The sequence below is a fragment of the Empidonax traillii genome, unplaced genomic scaffold, assembly GCF_003031625.1.
Source record: "Empidonax traillii isolate 1590-97213 ecotype Southwest subspecies unplaced genomic scaffold, ASM303162v1 scaffold393:size534744, whole genome shotgun sequence".
NCBI lineage: Eukaryota > Metazoa > Chordata > Aves > Passeriformes > Tyrannidae > Empidonax > Empidonax traillii.
In genome coordinates, this window is record NW_020955586.1 from 259,723 (window position 1) to 280,495 (window position 20,773).

The window sequence follows — 20,773 nt, forward strand, 5'->3', positions numbered from 1 at the left end:
TATTAACTGGTCATTCTCCCAAATATATCAAATATTGTTGTATCATTTTACTACAAGACAGTAAAGGCAACATTAGATAAACTTGCCCAGTGCATGCCCTTCAATATTTCCGTTTAAGTACTTTACAACCTTGTTATCTTAGCTAACTAGACTGTTGTTCATTGACTTGGTTTTTAACTAAACTGAAGTGACAACTGCATGAGTTTTAATTGCAACTGTGAGTTTGGGTAAAAATACTGGAAAGTATTTAATAGAAGTTGATTATAGGGAAACTCTCTGCTTCCCTGCATAAATTAAACCAAATGTTAATGTCATTGTTGTAAGAATCATGTAGACTTTCAGTTTATGGAACTTTGAATTGAAATTTTATGAGTGAATAACCATGTTAAGTTTATGCATTTTTGCCAAATCCATGAGGAATGTGATCACATTTAGCCTACACAGTAGACTCTGAAAAATCTGCATGGGTATGTGCTGCACAGGGCAGGAGAGTAGATATGTTGGGGAGGACATCGCCTGCAACTGAAGCCCCAGTGCCCCAGGATGAGGGCTGGGAGCAGGCTCTCCTTCAATTCCCATTTAGAGTCCAAGGCTCAGCTGGCTGTGTCCTGCGAGAGGAGGAAAACACCCCAAATGTGGACTGGTAAGGAAATAGGAGAGATGAGAATAAAAGGCAAAAGGCAAGAGCAGGGATAGTCCAGAAGAAGAGTGAAGGAGCCAGAAGGGTGGATATAACCCAAGGCAAGCTTAAGGTTCAGCCCACAGTGCTTTCCTTTCTACTTTTCTCTGCTGCCAGAATGATGAGCAGGCTTCAAAACTGGTTAAATACTTCCAGTGATCCATCTAGAAGGGCACAGCTTGTTACCCTGCGTACCATTGACAGCAGTGAAGAACTGACAAACTGGGTTGGTACTGTTGTGATCCTGCACGATGGAATTTCAGGCAGGTCTGGTTACTTTAAAACAGAGCAAATTACAGACTGTAGCTGCTCTGGGAATGTTTTGTGTGACATCCACCTTATTTTTTTAAAAAGAGAGGTGACCATGGCCAAGGGTAGTTTTAGAATTTGTAAACTGGCATCTGATCAGCATCGATCTTACAGCACAGGCTTGTTTAAGCATCTGTAACATAATCATTTCGCAGTGCACAGCACAGATCGCTGCTCACTAACCTCATTAAGGAATATATTGTGAAAGAATGAAAACACCAGACCTAATTCCTAAATGTTATTGTTTGGCCCCAAATAGTTACACCAGGCTTTCTTCCGTCAACTGCATTAGTTTTTGGCTACTGCTTTTAAGCAGAGCTGCCAAAAAAATGTCTGGATCCTAAGGACATTTGTAAGCCCTGCAGGGCTCCCTTACCTCATTCAATCATCTTTCTCACAGATATAGAGATGCACATTTTTGCTGACTTTAGGGGCATTCATATGCCCAGCAAATCATCTCTGTCTGATCCCATCTGAGCTGCTCTGTTTTTATTTATAATAATCCTTGAATTTTCAAGAGAATGTACTAACACTCAGCCAACCCTATTTTTCCTAACCCAGATTTAAAGCAAAATGAGGAATCTGACTGAGATAATATCTGGAATAGAACTTAGTCTGAGAAGAAATAACTTTGTATGTCATTTACTTTATATATTTTCTTTAACATAGGACTTCTTATGTAACTGGGTTTTAAACCTTTGGTTTGGAGCAGGTTGGTATTAAAATATTAATAAAATGGTGGTGTATTTTCAGTATTAAAAGAAATACGTAAATGTGATCTGTTATCTAAAATAATTAGGTGAAATATCCTTTACATAGCACTCCCATGGTCAGACGAAAGCTACTGGATGTGCTAATCTTGACACTCTTTGAAATAAATGGAAGTGAGTTCCCGGGACTCATCAGCTCTTCAGAGGGTTTCTATTCACTGCCTGTACACATTCAAGCAACAAAAACATTCCAATCTGGTCAGTTTTCTAGCAAATGTGACCACTCACAAATATTGGAAATCAAAAATCTTCATTGGCCAAATCCAAAAAATCAGCATTTAAGAAAACCCAACAAACCTGTTACGGTACAAATTATGATTAAAAAAAGCTCAACACTACAGAAGCTGCAGAGCATTTTAGAGCATGCTCTTAGTTTATCCTGCCTTGGAAATCCAAAGACTAATGATAACAAGGGATTCTGAGTGTGTTTGGAACACTGCAGTATCTAAGAAAGGAAGTGCATCCAGTGAAATAATACCACAAGCAGGCAGAGCAATGTGGGGAGAAGGTGGAGAGATGTGCAGTAAGAGAAGAGAAGGCTTCTTGCCTCACCACTGCAATGTTATATGCAGGCTCTTACCTTCGGGGAAGCAATCCTCAGGTTCCATCAGCTCCTCAGCAAACTCAGGGATCTGCTCCAGCAGTTCCGCAGGATTTGTCAAATCCACTGTGCTGCCTTCAGAGAGACTGATTTCATCAAGCTTGTCATCAGCAAGAGCAAACATGAGGAAAACAAATTGATCAATCACCCTGAAGGAAGTATCTGAGTTTTTATCCCATTAACCACCATCCCAGCTGAAGCCACCACCACAGAGACACGGCCATGCACTTCACACGGTGCCCACCCCGCAGTGACAGCTCTGCCTACGCTGCAGTGAGCCCAAGGGTCGACCCAACAGCAGCAACAACAAAACAAGCTAACATGTAGAACTTGCTTCCTGAAACAAAAGAGAAGTAAACCATAAAAAGGTAGTGCAATAGCCACTGAATATTAATCACAGAATCCTAGAATGGTTTGGGTTGGAAGGGACCTTCGAGATCATTTCGTTCCAACCCTTCTGCCATGGGCAGGAATGCCTTCTACTAGACCAGGTTGCTCTGGGTAATGGTAGGTGGAAATTTGGAACCATGGACCCACTCATGAATTTATGGCTTCTATTTCCTGAAGGCTCACACCTTCAGATGGTGGGGACCAGAAGTGGCACCCATTTCCTGAAATGCTCAAGGATGAATTGGGTAACCTGCGCTGGTTTCCTGTCCCTGGAACCTCATTCCTGAGGTTCCCCACCCACAGCTGGTGGGTGAAATCTGCACCTTCTCAGTCAGGACCATGCTCTGCTCTCTGCTGCCAAAGCTTCTCCCCTGAGATGAGCAAAGGTCTCCCTGTCACCAGGGTCTGGTCACATGAAGCTACAGGTAGGAACACGTGAGAGGGCTCTTCCACCTGCCTCATCCCATGCTTGACTTATTCTCACAACATGATGTGACCCCTCGCCCTTGAATCACACACTTCTGATCTTGGGGTGCTGTGGGGACACACGGCTTCTGGAAGCATCTCAAAGGCTCAACTGCTTGCCTGAAATATTTCACACCACCATCTTAGGTGCACTGTTTCAATTTCAGCATTTCTCAGATCCTCCTCTGCAAAACGGGGACAAGAATACTGCCACTCCCTGAAGCATTGGTTGTCTCATCTATTTAGAGGAGGAACTCTCAAGCAGATCTGGGTAAAAAATTTCTGGGGAATATGTAATTTTCAAAAATTGTTTTGGAGGCTGAACTCACTAATGAAAGAGATATGATATATAATTAAATAAGTAATCCAAATATGAAATAGAAATTTCATTTCAGGTTAAAACTTTCTTTTAACAGAATCAAGAGACTTTCTTTAGAAGAGAACAGGAAATGTTTCCCCCTTATTTTATTTTGCTAGTCAAAATAAGGCATTTCTATTTTGTGTTAATACAAAATTAAATTTTACTTTATTATTCAGCTTGGCCACTAAAGTGAAAAATCTGATATTTGCCCAGTCCCACTCACAGTTTGTTTCTGACTATTGGACCACTATCTGGTGTAAGTGGGCAATGCCAAAGCTGGCATCTTCTGTGGGTCATAACGATGCCAAATGGCTCTAAGCAGGAGAGGTGTGTTATTTTTGAACTGTTTTACTCTGTTCTCTGAGTAACTACTGAAAATTTTTTGTGCTTTATCTTGCAATACCATGGCCTTAATTAAAAAAAAAAAAATAGGACAATAATACTTACCCATGCTTTTAAACAGCCTGTGAGATAGTTACAAGAGAGATGTCACGCACAGATAAAGTATTATTTTCGTGAGCATGATGGTGATGGAGTTAAGAGAATAGGTACAGCTTTATATATTTATTATTAATGTGAAAATGGACCATCTGTTTTCCAGTATACACAGTCAATGTAAAATTTATAACTGAATTCAGAGAAATGCTGAAGCTGGGGTAAAATGGGCAAGACTGAACATTCCAGCACCGCTTGCAGGCGGGGATGGAAGCTCCTTGTTTGCAATTAGCTGCAGCATCCAGAAGGTCACAGTCTTGGCTAGAGTTTTTAATGCTCTACTCAAAAGGACTGCAACAATTGAGAAGAGACCTTTTAAAAAGAGAGTCAGAACAGAAAGAACAGAACAGATCAAAGACATAGATAAAGCTTCTAAAAAATCCATATTCAGAATGCAGCTGTCATATAGAGCCCATTTTCTAACAGTCTAAGAACGGTGTATGATAGTGGAAAAAATGTCATACCAAGTTTTAGCACAGTCAGAACTTTCTGATGCTGTTCATTAGGGAATGCATTTAGTCATTATCTGTTCTGCTATGAATATGTCAAAACAGAGATCATTGAAATAGTCCCAAATCATATGCAGCTGCAGGATGTAGAGAATAGGAGTTCCAATGAGAACAGAAGCTTTGTTGGATATAATTCTTACCAGTAAACAGAAATCAAAGAAAACTGCGAGGACAATGTCAGCTTGATAACATTGTCAACTACAGAGTTGGATTTAGCAGAGACACGTTAGAAAATTCACAGAAGAAAATACAATGCAATTATCATAGCTATTTATCAGGAGTTCCCACTAAATATTAGAATACATCAGTGTCAAAGGGAGATGGGGAACATGCAAGGTGAACAGACAGGATTTCATCCCAAAAGCCTTCAAAGAAGAAGAGGCAGTGAATACGGATTCAGAAAACACTAGATAAAGGTTTGAGGATCTGAACTGGGGCTGGAAAAAGTAGGAATCATACATATGAGAGGGGAGGGAAAGATTAGGAATGACTGTAGGAAAGAAGCAAAGGTTACTCTTTGCCAGAAAGGTTAAAGGGATTGAGAAGGTTTTCATGAAATCAGGAAAGAAAAGAGCTAGGGACATAACAGCAACTAGCGAGGGGGATGCAACTAATCAAAATTCAGTTGCCTAAGAAAATAAACTCCTCTTAAAATAACCCAAAATGGGCATCAATAATAAGAATTTGGCGAGCCTGTTAAAATAAATACGAAATTAAGTAGAGAAATACCTAGAAAGCCCAAAACATGCAAACCAGCAGATCCCAGGCAAGGCATTTTGGAGGGCATAAAGGGATCCAATACACCCAGTTAACACATCATTAGCAATCAATAGTGAATGCTCATGGAAAACTGGAAACGGCCCAAGAGAGCAGCAATAAGCAAACACAACACCGAGCTTAGAGAGGGGGAAAAGAGAATAATCATGGGAATCGCAGATCACTAAACACTTGCTGTAGCTTGTGATTAAAGTAAATTAAATAAAGACTCAGAGGAGAAAACGAGAGTGCTGACTTGGAGTCAAATGTCAGAGACACATAAAGGCATTGAGGTGGTTCTCCTGTATGCTGAGTAATGTGCAAACAGAGGTCAAAAGAAGGCAAAAAGGACAAATACAGAATCTCCTGTTTCTTTCTTGGAATAAGTGAGTGGAGGAAGTGTACTGGGTAGAGATAATGGGATCCTTCAGAAATCCCTTTGGGAGATCGTCCTCTAGTATTCAGGGGCACATCTTCCCCTAGTCTTCACGCTGCAGAGGGTAGTTTTTAATGTGTTTCTTGGTGGAGTGGCTGTTGTAAGTACCCAGACAGGGCTTCCACACCCACTGCTTGTGCCTGTAATAGCGGCAAATTGATCTGAATGTGTTTCTCAAAAAGCCTTTAGCAGCGAGATGCTGAAATCTCATTGAAAGTTGATGTTTGCTCAAGGCTTAGCTCCCTTATCTCCCTCCTTCTCTCCTTCACCTCTCAAAATCACAGCCTTAATCTATCAAACTGACATATGATATATAAACCTTAAGAAAACAGTTGGATGTCTATTATAGAAAAGTCTAGTTTTAAAATAAATTGTAATTGGCTCGGATTCACCCATTGCTGTGTGCAGAAAAGTCATTCTAAGGACCCAAATATAGCATAAACTTTGCCTTTAGTGGAGGAAATCTCTAGGGATTAGGGTCAGCATTATCTTCACTAAAGATATAGAAGAGGTCCTGACCGATATAATCCTCATGTTAGCTGCTAACATTAAATTGGAGAGAGTATTGAAATCGAGGAAGCAGAAAGGAAAAGATAAGTGAAACATGGAGAAAATATAGCAAAATGGGACATGACTCAAAAAAGTACAAACGAGAGAGTTACGGGAAAATTTCAATCGAAATTTTGGAAACCTGGAAAATTATTAACAAAATTAGACATGATTTTGCAGTGGGATATAATGCTGCAGAAAACCATATGAAAGCATTGCATCTAGATAACGAGATACTATTTTTTCTCTTACAGTTCTGTAGAAATTGTATCTGGAATATGTGCTTGCTTCTCGGCAAAAGAATTCTGAAAAGGAACAACTGAGGGAGTTGCAGAGAAAGAGGTAAAAGAGTCAGATAAAGGCACAGAGACACTAATTTACAAGAAATAATGAAATGAAAGAACAATGGTGTGTGACTTCAGGGGGGTAAGCCCCAGATAATAGGAAGCAAGCAACAGTCTATTACAATAAGTCATATTAAAGACATCATAAAAAGAGACTGATGGATAAAATTGGTAAAGGACGGTAATGAAATGGCACTTTGAAAGGAAAAATAGGGAAAAAAAAGGGTTGATATTTAAGGCAATATACCTTGCCATGAGATTTTTGCAAGGGAATTTTTACCTTTGGGAAATGAAGAAATCCAAGTTGCCTTATACATTTAAAGGTAGATTCCACAAAGTTGTACAAAATATTTCATGGGTCAGCATTCTGGCAGAGAAAGCAACCAGTTTGTACTTTGAGGTCTTATCCTCCTGTGACATCAACGATTTTATTTCTGTGGTGCCTTTCTGATTTATATAGGATGAATTTTTAATCATATAATGTATCCTTTACTGACATAAACAGTGTTTTTTCAGAACACATTCAACGCTTCCTGTTACTGACTGAATCACTGAAAGCCCTGCCTCTTGGGCATACCAAATCTGTTACTCCCTTGCAGTTGTTGGCTTTATTTGGCAAGTTGCAACTTCTCGGGACATTCATCAAAAAGATGATGAGCATGTCCTTGTGTGCCGGCACAAAGATTACTTCTGAATAGGAGAACCATAAGTATGTAATGTCCACACAAGATCTGGCCTTCAAAAATAGCATCCTCTGGGCTTTGCTCTTGTATGTTGGCATTCATAACCTCTTGTGAACTTCCGCCTGATTTCAAGTCCTCCCTGGATTATTTCCATATTCCTCCACCTCTTTCTAAGCAGCTGCAAATAGAATCAATTGTGCTCTGCTATAGAAAGATGACATTTGTGTCTCAAGACCCTTTGAAAGTTGAGGGAGGAAATGGGGATTATTCCTTTATCACAATGTTGCTGAATATATCAAGGCTAGAATGTGCCTGACTTGTCATGACACTTTGTTACAGCACTAAAAAAGGACTTAGATTTCTGGCCTCCCTGTTAGGATCACAGGATTTATTTATCTCAAAAAGACATTTAAACATGAAGGATACCTAATCCCCTGAGAAAAGAATTCTTGACATGGTCTTCTAATTTCTCCTAGTTATTGTGCTTCCTTACGTTATTTAAAAGTTTTGTTGTTTTTTTTGTTAAATATATAGACTTTTTTTTTTTTCCTAAAAATGGGATATCAAACATTTGAGTCTCCTTCCTCTAAAGTTCAGGATGTTTTCTTTCTGAAGATGAAGTTCAATATGCCAAGAAGTACTCTGGGAAGGAGGACTGCTCCTTAAAGAAACGCTTCAAGGCTAGAGGATTTCTGGTTCCTGTGAGTGAAATTTTTCTCACCTAAGTGTGCAACCTAAGTGCTCCCTTTATGGTCAATAGAGGGAAACAGGCACTTTTATGAGATCTGACCTAATGCAAAAGTGAGGTTCAGTTGGCCTCAGATGACAAGTTCAGATGCAGACGTCTACATTTAGTTCAGTAAATCCACCCCCTATGAAAATATGAATCAGCAGGCCTGGAGAAGGTGAGCCCTGGCTCAGTGATGAGTCTGTTTCTTGTGGCCCTGTCAAGATTTCTCCATAGGATTGCTCCTGCTGTGCACAAACTTGCCAGCGGCTTTACAGCAGAACTGGGAGAGGTGTGATGTATGTACTGTGTCACCCTTTCCCTTTCATTAACTCAGTCCCACACAACCACACCTGGTTCCAATCTCAAGGAGCTGTGGAGTTCTCCAGACTCTGAGGACATCCCAAACCTCAACTTCCTGATTTCAAAGAGAGGAATCCACCACTCACTAACAATAAAGGCAATGTTATGTCAATAAAATGATAAATCTGAAGGAGAAGAAACGCCAGGAAGCCAGCAACAAGGATACAGAGAATTACACAGCCTGGAGTCACTCAGTGTACAGTACAAATACATGTATTTTTGGTATTTTTAGGGACAACACAATCCTAAGAACTGAAAAAAACCCCATCCATGTGTATGTATTAGGAAACAGAGTGAGATGCACTTTGTCCAGATCAGCTGAATAATACCAAGGCTTGCTATTTAGTTACACATCAGCTATTTAAATTATTGCACCTTTCTTGGTTCTATGTTTTAACAGGAAAAGAATTGTTAATCTGTGACAGACAGCAGATGCCCTCCAGTGAACTCAAGGTACAGATCTGCCAAGTCAGCAGATGCTGTTCTTGGAGCTGGTTTTCATGGGGAAAACACACACATATTTGCTCCTAAAACAAGGCAGTAACATTATAGATAATTTATTTTTTCCCCCAAAGCCTCTTAGAATCCCATCTTAATTTACTATGCACATTTTTCTAAGCTTTCCAATTATTTTTATAACAACAAAATCCTCTCTCTTCTTTACTAAAACCTGCTACACACTATTGCTTTCCTACCCCTTGACAAACACGTATTTTTGCAAGCCATAAACCCCACATAAACCAGTGACATGCACTATGGAGCTGGTGCAATGAATTGCATGCAGTATCAGGTAGGAAAGTTGTTTCTGTTACCTCTTTTTGCCCTACTGGAGGTGGTGGCTCAGCCTTCAACTGCTTATCCATGTGCAACTCACTTAACTCTTCACAAATCTCAGAGTTCTGACTCCGGACGCCTGGGCTTTGGCCTCGCTGCCCCCTCAGCTGCAGTTGTTTTTCCTGCTGGAAATAATCCTAGATGGGTTTATTTCCTTTTTTCTTTGATAGCATGCTCATTTCTTAGGAAGAACTCTCCAGCTAGAAGAGAAAATAGCCTGGACTATACTTGTCAGGGGACAGTATTGTAAGAAAAATGGCAAGAAACAAGATAACACAAGCTTATGTTGCAAATTTGAGCTTTAGCAACCAGATATGCCGAGGCTGTAGCAAATGGACATACAAACAGTCTAACTTCTTTTTCTGAGCTGTTGTTGCTGAGGTGGGAGGAGATTCCCTTGCAATCTCCTTTCTGAGTCTGGTTTTGAGACACAGACTTCCTCCAGTGACCTGAGGTATACAGAGAGGTGGCTGTAGTTCAGCCAAATAACCAAGGGTTGTACTCTGAAGTTGCATAATAAGGTGAAGATACTCAGTGTAACAGTTGGAGAAAGGCAAGAGAGCAAAACCCAATACTATGCTACAAGTCTGCTTGAAACAGTGTAAAAAACCCAAAAAACCCCAAACCAAGAGAAGACAGGATACATATTGAAGTGGAGGAAAATGCAAAGTTCACTGAAGAGATAAAAGGTATCTGAAAGTAGATGTGGAAAAACTGCAGGTAAACACACAAATGTATTGCAGCTCCTATTCAGCAAAACACTTAAGGCTACTCTGCACCCACTGATGCCAACGGGGCTCGACCGCAGGTTGAAAGGAGAGCACATTCTGAAGTACTTCCCTGAAAGGGGATGGACTCTGGAATCAGAACAATTTTTTTCTTTTCCATAAACACATCTGACTAGACCTAGTGCCTGCTAGCATGAGTGGTGCCATTAAATCCAGCCTCCTCTTCCTGGGGTGATGATTATTGCTGCTGAGCTCTCAAGAAGTGCTCCCAGGACTAATGGCAGAGGAGAGTATGTTTTAAAGGTTGGTCCCTACCTCTGGAGGCCCAGGTTTTCTGTTTGTGGGGCTTTATTGATTCACCTAAGACGAGGATTTCACTGAAAACTCCATAGCTCATCACAACACCACCACTGTTGATGCCATTACTAACGCGGCTACTAAAATATTAATAAAACTCCAGCCGGATTCAAAGGGTTGTGCTGAATTGCTTACAGAGGGACTTCCATGCTGAGAAAAAAAAAAAAATTACAAGCATAGCCAGATTTCAACAGTAATTATTTAAACCTATTTATCTTTCACCTGTCCACCTTTTCTTTCCCTTGACTTGACTGACATTCGATGTTATTCATGTATTAAGTGAATTTCCCTTCCCCAGGGAGTCGCAGCCTACCTGCCTCAGTTCTAAAGCCACAGCACCACAGGAAGTCCCTCAAGAGGTACCCGGAGCAGAAAAACACTTTATTCCAAATATAACTATCTAAAAGACGAAATGACACAAAGGAAGCAGTTGGTTAAGCAAATTGCTCTCTGTGTAAATACTTTTGGACTGTCAGGTTTGTGCCAGTCTTTTCAAATGCCGTCGTGTGTTTCTAGCAAATTAATTTAAAATCAAATTACTTGTTTCCTGCTTCAGAGGGCATGTGGTCTAAAACGTATTCTAACTTTAATAAATCAAATTATGCATGTCCAAGCCTATACCCTCTGCATAAGAATGTACTACATACAATTTCTAGTCACAGGTTAGCACTGCTCTCGACAGGCCAAAGATTTCTCCACAACCTGAGTTACAGGTATGTCTAGGACAAAAAGAAACACTTTTTCAGTCTCTTTAATAGTCTTTAATTTTGGAAATAGTGTAATGTTCCAGGGAGAAGCCAAAGTGGAAGGCAAAGTATGCACAAGTAAGGCACTCAGCCATAAAAAGTTCTTCTTCTTTTTTTTTTTTAATGCAATGTGCATACAACTTAGTACCAAGTAATCTTAATGGCATGATATTGGTTACAGCACTGGAACAACAGAAACAATTGTTTCATGTTAAAAGTGCAATGCAATCTGAGGTGACATCTCAAGTTCATTTATGCAGAAAGGTTGTGTACTCAGATTCATTAGACACTATGCAGTGTAAGAGGACAGACTGTGTGTTGATCTGACGAATATTTAAGCTCTTAGACAAATTATTGTACTAAGCTAGAGTCAAATGCCAAAATCACATCAAATCTCTATTTACTAATCCCTCTATATGGTAACAAGACTTAGCAACCCTTTCCTAGAGATTAAACTCTAGGAAACATGGACCCAGCTTCTTCCTAGGAATCACACTTCTACTAAGTATCCAATGAGTTAATGTTCATTAAAACTGATGAAACGCATCCTGGAAAATTATTCAATGGGGACAACATGCACATGTGCGTCGACAGTGATTTGGTTCATCAGCATGTGTTTCCAGACTTGGCCTCTAAATTTATAAGGTGGGAGAAAATGCTTAAGAAAAACAAACTCTTCAAAAGAATTTGGTTGTGTAGACTGATCCCAAAAGGAGTGTTTGGGAATCAGCTGAGTTTTTGCAAGCAACTGATGACAGCCCTGGTAAACCACTCTCATGGGATGCAACAGTCTCATTTACAGCACACAGCACCTGAAAATCAGGAGAGACCTGTCTGGGGAGAGGTGCCTTTGGTTTATGTTGTTTAACTTCGGGCTGTTTGCTTTTGTTCTGATTCCAGATGATTTGTTCTTCTGGCAGCAACGGCAGCAGGTCTATCTCCTGTAAAGCTCCCCACCGTGGGTGGTTTACATAATTTGTTTTTAATTTTTGTATCAAGTGCCATGTTGCCAAGGCAATACACATTATGTTAATATTTATTGATTCAGTTGTTTTCTTCATTTATAAAGTAAAATTACTCAGCAATGCAAAAATTTTTTTGCATGCAGAGGAAAGGCTGGGAGCCAAGAACTGACCTCAGCTCCCTTAGAATATAAAACCAAAAGTTTGCTCACCTCTGCTCTGATGTGGACCCTAAAACAAGGTGATCTGCTAACACCACACCAGCAATTAGCACACGGAGGAGGGTGGACACAGTGTTGTCCCCTTGTATGCTGCAAGCCAGTTGTAGCACCAGCAAAACAGCAACAGCTCTGAAAACAGAGCATAATCTGGGTGACATCTCAAGTGTGCTGGTGCACAGACCCACATACTTGTTCGCTGACACAGATAAATGCAAAGGCTCCACACTACGTTCTGCCTCTGAAAAGCACAGATCGGCTAATTGTTTCAGGCTCAAATGGGGATTAGTGCAAATGCCGCTCCTTTGGAAAGAGGACTTGCAGTTGGCAAAACAAGACAAATACCTGTCATCAGCATGGATTCACTTTATTCCTTCCCCATGGAAATATCATTTTTTCCATTCTGTGCAAACAAATTTAGAAAGAGGATCCCAGGACTTGCTCTTCGGATGGTGATCGGTTCAAGTGGGTTCTCCTGATGCTTCCCTCACTCCCTGGATCATGACCCCAACTTGCAACATTTGTTCCCTGATTCCCTGGCCATAGCTGTTGTGGGAAAGATGATGTGCAAATCCTGTGACAGCAGGAAGCTTCTTCTCCCAAGCAGGTGGGGAGGAAAGAAGTGGGAATGAGCTCTGCAGCCCCCCCTCCCTTGCCACTTGTCACTGGCACTTTCAGAGCCAGCAAGAAAAATGATGTGGCAGGAGGAGGTTAATTAAAATTGTTTTATGAAAAGTATAAGGGCTTTCCCTTTCTCTGGTGAGACAATGCAAATGCAAACTGCCCTTCACTCAGTCCACCATGCAATAGGAAGATTTGACAGTATGTGTGTTCTGTACTCCTCACCATACTCAAGCGTCCATCTGTCTCTTTGAAGACCACTTTTGAGACAATAATGGGAATTCAGGGATGTCCAGGTTCTGCAGTCACTTTCCAGGAATGAGCTGGTCAAGACATTTCCAGGTGCAGACTCAGGAGTGGAGGCTTGCAGTTCCCCCCTCCCTCCTCCCCACCCTACTTGGCCATTCCAGTGAGACCCTCCTTTACCAAGGGATGTTGCCCATCAGAGGAAGCAGCAGCAGCAGCAGTCCAGGATGCTGACAACAGAAATATCTTTGCTTTAGCCATTCATAAATGAGTGACACTATGAAACTCCTCAAGAAATGCATATTTTAACCTGCAAAGTTTCCTGTAGCCAAATTTCAGATATCTCATGTATAGTAAACCCAGTTCAGCAGTGTGACACACATAGTTACAAGAGGACTGTTTACTCTATAGAGTAATTGTTGATGTTTGTGTTCCTCCTTGCAGACAGCTATGGATTTCACAAAATTGCCATGCCTGGTAGCAATTGGCACCCTTTCTCAGCAACAGTTTGTGTCTAGTAACTGGCACCTTTCCCCTGCAAAGAAGCCAAGAAGTAAATGATGGTGAAAACTGAGCTGTTTATATCCTACCTCTACATAAGTGGAGAAGCAAGCAGATTGCAGTGCTGGTGAAACACAGTGAGCTTGCATTACTGCCTTGGTGGCACTTTTTTCATGTGTAAAGTAGACAGGAGACTAGAGTTTGCAGAGCTGTCAGGATGGCAACTCTCAGATGATGCTGAATTCAGTGTTTCTGAAAAGCCTTGAGAAATCAGAGGTAAAAAAGATTCTGAGGGGCAGAAATAAAAAACACAAACCAGAGAAACAAATTGTGGGTCCCTATTACCAGAAGGTATCGTTTATGATCCTGGTTCTCCTTTTCTACAAATAAATGTAAGTCCTTGTAGCACCAATAAAATCAGTGGATTTATCTTTCTGCATGAAGAGAAATCACCAAATAAATCAGGATAATTCCCTTGCTTCTTTAATATGAGAAGCGGAAGATTAGTATCACTTATTCTTCTAGGAATAAAAGAGGGCTGGAGTGCAGCTGTCAATTTTAAGTGTGCACATTTAAGAATCTCTCTAACCCACTTTGAAGAATTGCTTCTGTAAAGCAGAGTTGCCACTACTCAGTTTAATGAGAAATCAGGGAAAAACCTGGAGCAATACCACCCCCCAGCACTAGGATTATAGCTGAGACACAGAGAGGACTTGTGTTCCACTATGCTCCTTTACAAGGGCATTTTATTAGCAGACTACAATGTTTGCAATACTGATGTAAAGTGTGTCAAGTCCCACCTTAAGGTTTCCACACATGTGCATAATTTAAGACCTGCACATTCCTCAAAGAGGGGACAAAACCAGAAAAGTCTAAACTTGTTTGTTTGAGACTGACGATGCCCACTCTCGATCCTTTGCCACCTGGTCCATCATTCCACTTCGGCAGAAACAATTAGACATCAGGCTAGCTTAGCAGACTGATTTTTGGTCAGTTTTGCAGCCCTTATCTGCTCCTCCCTGTCATTTCATCTGCGCAGAAGCCAGAAACAATACAGTGCAAAGAGAGCAGCAAAACATCAGAATTAGAAAGTGCTGCTTGTATTTGCCAGGTGAATCCATATTCTTTTTTTTTTTTTCCTTCACTTTCTCGATGACCCAGCCTTTATAGGAACCATGTTCAATAAACCCCCAAATCACTAACACATGGGCAAACCAGGTTAAATGCAATAGTCAACAAAATAGTCTCTGAGTTTGGAAACAGCTGAGGTCTGCTGCCCAGCTCCTGGGAAGATGAAAGTACACCCCAAACCTGGATGTCTACAGGTGTCATGCAAGTTTCCATCTGCATTGTCACCTGTCAGGCCATGGAAATCTGAAGTTACACCTGTGTACTCAAACACAGATCTTGTCTCACTGTTTGACCTAAGAAACACATTCTTTTCCCCCTGCAAGGCACAGGGTATTTGGAAGAAAACTCCAGTACTTGTTTTAGAAAAATTATGCACCTGTGAGTACTTAGCTGGATAAAAATACCAGAATCTGGCCATTACAATTCAGAATGCCTAAGGCTAGGGCTGGCCAGAAACCACAGCTGCTCAGCAGAGACTGTTAACAGCAAAAACTCCCCTGGACCCAGCCCGACCTGGTATTTTCTTCCACTTTAAATAAAGGTAAATTAAAACTGCCAGACAAATGTCATCACAGCCACTAACTGCTGGTCTCTGCATGAGTGCAGGATGCTTTGCAAAACATCATCCCTCAAGGAAAGAAACAGCGGTTCAGCAGTGCTCCTTCTTGGATTAATCCAGAATACTTAAAGCCTTTAAACTCTGGCTTCAGAGAAGCAAGGCATATTATTTCTAATGGCTTCTGCCTTCCTGGCCTAAGATCTTTTACCACACTGAGCAACATGCTGCCCATAATAAAATATAGATTCATTATTCCAAGGGTTGACTCCTAAAACTTGTCTAAGAGGAGGGACTTGGCAAAAAGATGGACTGCCAAAGTTAATTTATCCTGTTATCTATTCAATAGGCTTAAATTGGCAGTGAAAGTGTTTCATAAGTGTTCATTGTTCAGAGTTCAACCTAATACCTTCTGCTAAATTGCATTTTGAAGTTTAATCACAATCTACTTTATGTTTCTTTTGGTAATTGGGATCTCTCCACAGCATAATATGAAGAACTCAAGCTAATGGGCTCCTCTGATGGAAGTTTGAATTTTTTGGAAGTTTGCCTCAAAGTGCAGAGAGCGAGAGCGCCTGAAATAACCCAGAACCTTTCACCCAAATAAGATGTTAATATTTTGATCATTAGGCAAGTCTCATATTATTACAGGTAAGGGCAACAAAATAATCATTAATTCAAATGTTGTTATTTTGGGCTGGAATTGACGGGAGCAGTTTCACCCCTCTGACACGCGCATGAGTACACGGCCTCCCTGGGCGCGGGAGCCGCTGGGGAACTGGCTGCTGCTCGTTTCGTCCGAAATGCTAAATGTCGGCATTTTCTTTGTACCAAAGGGAGGAACAGTGAGAAATGCTCATTTCTGGGCAGCATTTTGCTCCGGGGAGGGATACGGATACTGGGAAATGGCATCCACTAAGCTGTGACCGACGCGTAGTCTACGGTCTGGGCACTTGTCCAAATGAATGTTGTCAACTCTGCTACGCCTGATATCGGCTCTTTCAATGCCAGCCTGGGTTTTGCTTGCTTTTTTTTCTCTTTTTTTTTTTTTTTTACCTCCCCCCTCTTTCTCTCCTCCATCAACTCCCTGTGTTTCCTGCACCTTAGGCATTATGCTGTGGACAAATATATTTCCCTGCCACCGTGTACTGAATAAGCACCCTAAAACCTTTGTTCATGGTGTGACTGCTCTAATCACGTCAGCAGAGGTCTGACACAGGAGTCTTCTGCCCCACTGTGCTGCTACAAAATAAACACAAATGTCTTTCTACAGGAAGAAGCAAAGATGAGGACTTAGGTGCTTTAAATCTGCTGCTGGGATCTACAGTCCTGTCTCTTTTTCTAACGCTGCTATTCTTTTGAAGACAATAAATCCAGAAATGTTCTCTTTTATTGCTAAAAATAATTAGCTAATAATTGAGTTCTGTGCAGTTTTTAAGAAGCACAATGCAAAACATGCTGCTTAAAAAGTGAGAAACCCAGGCAAACTATGTAGGTAATAACAGTGAAAACCCCCTGCTATCTTACTTAATGATCAGAAAAATATTGGCCCAAGTAAAGCTGACAAGAAGAATGCTGTAAGATTTATTGTGTGCAGCAGGCATGTACACACGTGGGCTCACTCTCCTGCCAGTGAGAACTGGGGAGTCATCAACAGAATTCAAAGATATTTTATCCAGTTACACTCAAAGAGAATGTATCCCACAGACTGGAACTGAAAACAGAAGGAATATAAATACAGATTGAAAGGGCATTAGGGTTCCTGACAGTAAAGTATATTTCCTGCACTAAAAGGCTGAAATTAATGCAACCTATCAAACAAACACACGGCTCCATGGTATCTCTGATTTATAGATGTTAGAATTATTAGGAGTGTAAAATACTGTCAAAAACAATATCATATCAAAATCTTTGTGCAGTGGCATTTTTATAGCAATTTTCAATAATTTTGGGTACACTTGCATCAACCTGGAAGAATTCTATTGAATTTTATAGAATCCCTTCAGGTTTAGGAGCAGGTTTGTAATGCATAAGAATTGTGCAGTAAAATATCCACTGTATACAAAGGAAACAGATGTGGGTCCACATGCAGATGGTGAACTCTCTGTTACCTGAGATATTTCTTTTTTTTTTTTTTTCTCCCTCCTGTCTTACAAATGATAAATCATAGCTAAAATAAACTTACAGGCTCTGTGCAGAAATTAGTGGATGAAGTCTTTGAATCAGTGCTATGAGAAAGCAGAACCATCATACCCTTATGGCCATCTCTGATCTCAAAATTATGAACCTATTACTGGTAGAGACATGCAAAAAAGCCATCAGAAACAGTTTTACCTTGTCAAATGAAATGAAATGAGTTATTAATTCTGAAATATGTAAGGAAAGAAGGGAATAAAAGCTTGGGGGTTTGATCCAGTTCAGGGCAATACAGAAACTGCACCAATGGAATAGAAACAGAGGTGGCAGCCAGCTTTATCTTTGATGTGTATAGAGGCAGTTATTCATCTAAAGCCAGAAACCTGTTTTTTCTGGGAAATATGCTTGGTGAAGTCCCGACAATGGTATACAAGATGGGAGAACTCATAACCGAGAAAAAAACTGTGAGTATGATTGAGAGAGCAAAGTGTGCTCTGTAGCAAGGAGTCTGTGCAAAATCTAGGTAATGAACAGCCCTGGGGTCTTCTGGGCAGACCCAGACCCAAACATCTTGAAGATGACACCAGAGGTGCTGCTCTGTGCCAGAGGGGTCTAAGAACATCCCACTGAGAAGTGCAGCTGTGCAGGTGGGAAACCGGGAGACCCTGAGAGGCAATGAGACACTGTCCTCAGGCAGTGCTAGGTCAGGGGAAGGTGAGCCCCAGCAGGCACAGGAAAAATTCCCTGCAGTTTAAGGATTTCCAGAGCCAGGTAGCCTGAGGCAGGAGAACGGGCCAGCCCTCCTCAAGCTGGCACAGACTGGCTCTGGTGGGAGCTGGGACCTGGACACAGAGCAGGAAAAGACAGCGCTCCCAGGGCCTGCGTGCCTGGAGCCGAGGAAGGGGCAAGGAGCTGCAAAGCGCTCCGTCCCGGCAGCAGGCAGCCAGCACTTTCCATATGACCCAATTAGCCACTCCATCGGAACAAATCAATAATGGCATTTTCTGGAGAGGAGCAGGCAAGTGCTGCTGGCTCGGCACTGCGCTGCGTGTGCAGACACAAAGGTGTTATCTCTGCGGAAAGCGGTGCCTGCGCCCGGCTCTGCCACTGCACGGGGGGCAAGGGTGAGACGTGGCCAAGAGCCACCACAGCATGGACCTTCCTCTCGGTGTTGTGCTGAGTGACTATAAACAGATGGAGCTGAGGGCAATGGTTTGAGTAAGGCAATGTAATGTAGTAATTAAATTTAAGGAAGGTGAGAGAAACGTTAGCAACCCTGTTTGACTGACTGAAACGGCAAGAGGAGGGGGAAAGGGTAGAACCATTTCCTTGGGTTATACTACTAACATTTCCTGCCTGTAGGAACTCACGGGTGCAGAAAAGGATCCTGATGGTGTGCCAAAAGACCTGGACATCAGTGAGGGTTGGGGTAATAGGAACAAGACAAGACTTAACAGTGTAAGTGCAGGACATTGTATTTCAGGGTCTGATTTAGGACACTACTCATCTAGAACCTCCTTTCAGCCCATTAATCCCAGGATTCCTCTGAAGCACAAAGTAATGTCCCTGTGAAAAAGGCACACACTGTTCTGGGCTACAGCTGTGGACCACTTGAATGGGAAGCAATACCAAAGCAGAAATTTGGAAGATAAAACCTTTGGACTTTGGTATCTAATGCAAATGGTACAAATCTCTCTGATGTTGAAACCTGCAATGTAGCTAAATTACAAGTAAGTTCTGGTAGAATGCACTGCATTAGTTGGGCTGGACTGTGTACACTTAATTGTTCCATCACCTTACTGGCCCAGTAATCTGTTCTTACTCCTTCAGGAGACTGAAAAGTGATTTCAGAAATGAAAAAATAGTCATAAAGCAATTAGAAGAAAATCTATGGAGGTTCAAGACTACGATTTCCACATTGTATTCATCTAGGAAGCCAAAATGAGAACACAAAAGAATCTTGAGAAGATGCAGCCAGCACACTAATGTGGTTGCTGCTGAGATTTTTGGAGCTGTTTTCTTGCTAGGACAGCCCCTATTTAAATTATACATCTCAAAGACAGGGATAATAACGAAAGACAGTTATTCTTGTTCCCATTATGAAGTTAAAATCATTAAATCCTCAAGAAATCTTGTCAGCTGAATGGGAGAGACTTCCCCAGCACTATGAAGAGGGCAAGGAGAGAGGGCTAAATAAAGACAGTAAAATGATTCAGTGACCAGCAGCAACACACATATCACACAACAGTGACAAATTCATTTAGCTCAAGGTGGTCCTTTCTCAGCCTCACTCTTTGCTTCTTGCACCTGTGCTGACTTTGATTGTTCAGCTTTTCTTTTGGATCCTTTCCCTGTATGTGTGGGCTACAGGGATGGGTCCCCTGGCTCTCCAAGCTGGCAGATCATCTCACTTGCATCTCAGTAATCAAAGGAGATTTGGAAGCTATCAGGTGGGCTCTCTCCCTCCGAATCCTCTCAGTGACAGTGCCACAAATTGGTAGTTTTCAGGAAGACGGCTGCTGCCAGCGCGAGCTTTGATAATAGAAATGGCAGCTGAAATTTAAACTTAGACATTTCTATTACTCAGAGGAAAATGTGCAGTCACAGAAGGTTTTCTCATCATCTGAAATTTCAAACTGCTGCGTGGAATGCTCTGGGACCCATTTCTCACAGACACAATGGCTTGCTTCGGAGTAGTTTTGTGACTTTCTGGGAAGAGCCCGGCATTGGTACAGGAGTTGTAAGCTGAGCTGATCATCACCCTGAAACACCCCATCGGAATCAATAACTTTGTGGTTCTGCTTGAGACCAGCCTCCCTTTAGCCTTTCTGTCATGACAGACAAGTCAGACTGATGGGGCACATGATAAACTAAATATGGTCTGGGATCTTCAGCTGACAGGGGATGTGTAAAGGACGTGTAAGAATTGTGTAGGTTTACTAGCTGTGCACTTGAGAGGCATACAACCTCATACTCCCTTTTTATGCATCTCCTGTCACCTTCCATGCTATTGCACCAAAATCTACATGCAGGAGGAGGGAAGAGAGGTTCCGGCAATGTCACCGAAGGGCTGCTCAATTCCAGGTCAGCCAGCAACTTTAAAGGGAAGCAGGGTACATTGTCTTCTCTTGAGAAGTAAATATACATACACATTCTCTTTGTACATACTAAAATATTTAAATATGTAAAAATATGGATTATAATTAGGGGAAAGTTAGAATAGATTTGAATGTTTAGCATACCCTTGGTAGTTCTTGTCTGGTTTCTGTGTGGTGCCCTCCCCACTAAATGATACTTCAC

The 20,773-nt window shown here is 41.4% G+C and overlaps 1 protein-coding gene across 10 annotated transcripts in view; it reads right to left on the bottom strand.

Moving 5' to 3' along the window:
• Positions 1-20,773, bottom strand: part of LOC114062271 (sodium channel protein type 5 subunit alpha-like) — a 216,818-nt gene that overhangs the window by 47,543 nt on the left and 148,502 nt on the right. For 8 of the 10 annotated variants that reach the window (XM_027893534.1, XM_027893528.1, XM_027893531.1 and 5 more), the window contains 2 exons: positions 9,250-9,396; positions 2,339-2,459 (listed from right to left, as the gene is read on the bottom strand). In XM_027893534.1, the coding sequence (XP_027749335.1) occupies positions 2,339-2,459; positions 9,250-9,396 (268 nt within the window). The remainder of the gene's footprint in view (positions 1-2,338; positions 2,460-9,249; positions 9,397-20,773) is intronic. The other 2 variants (XM_027893532.1, XM_027893533.1) reach the window with 2 other exon arrangements.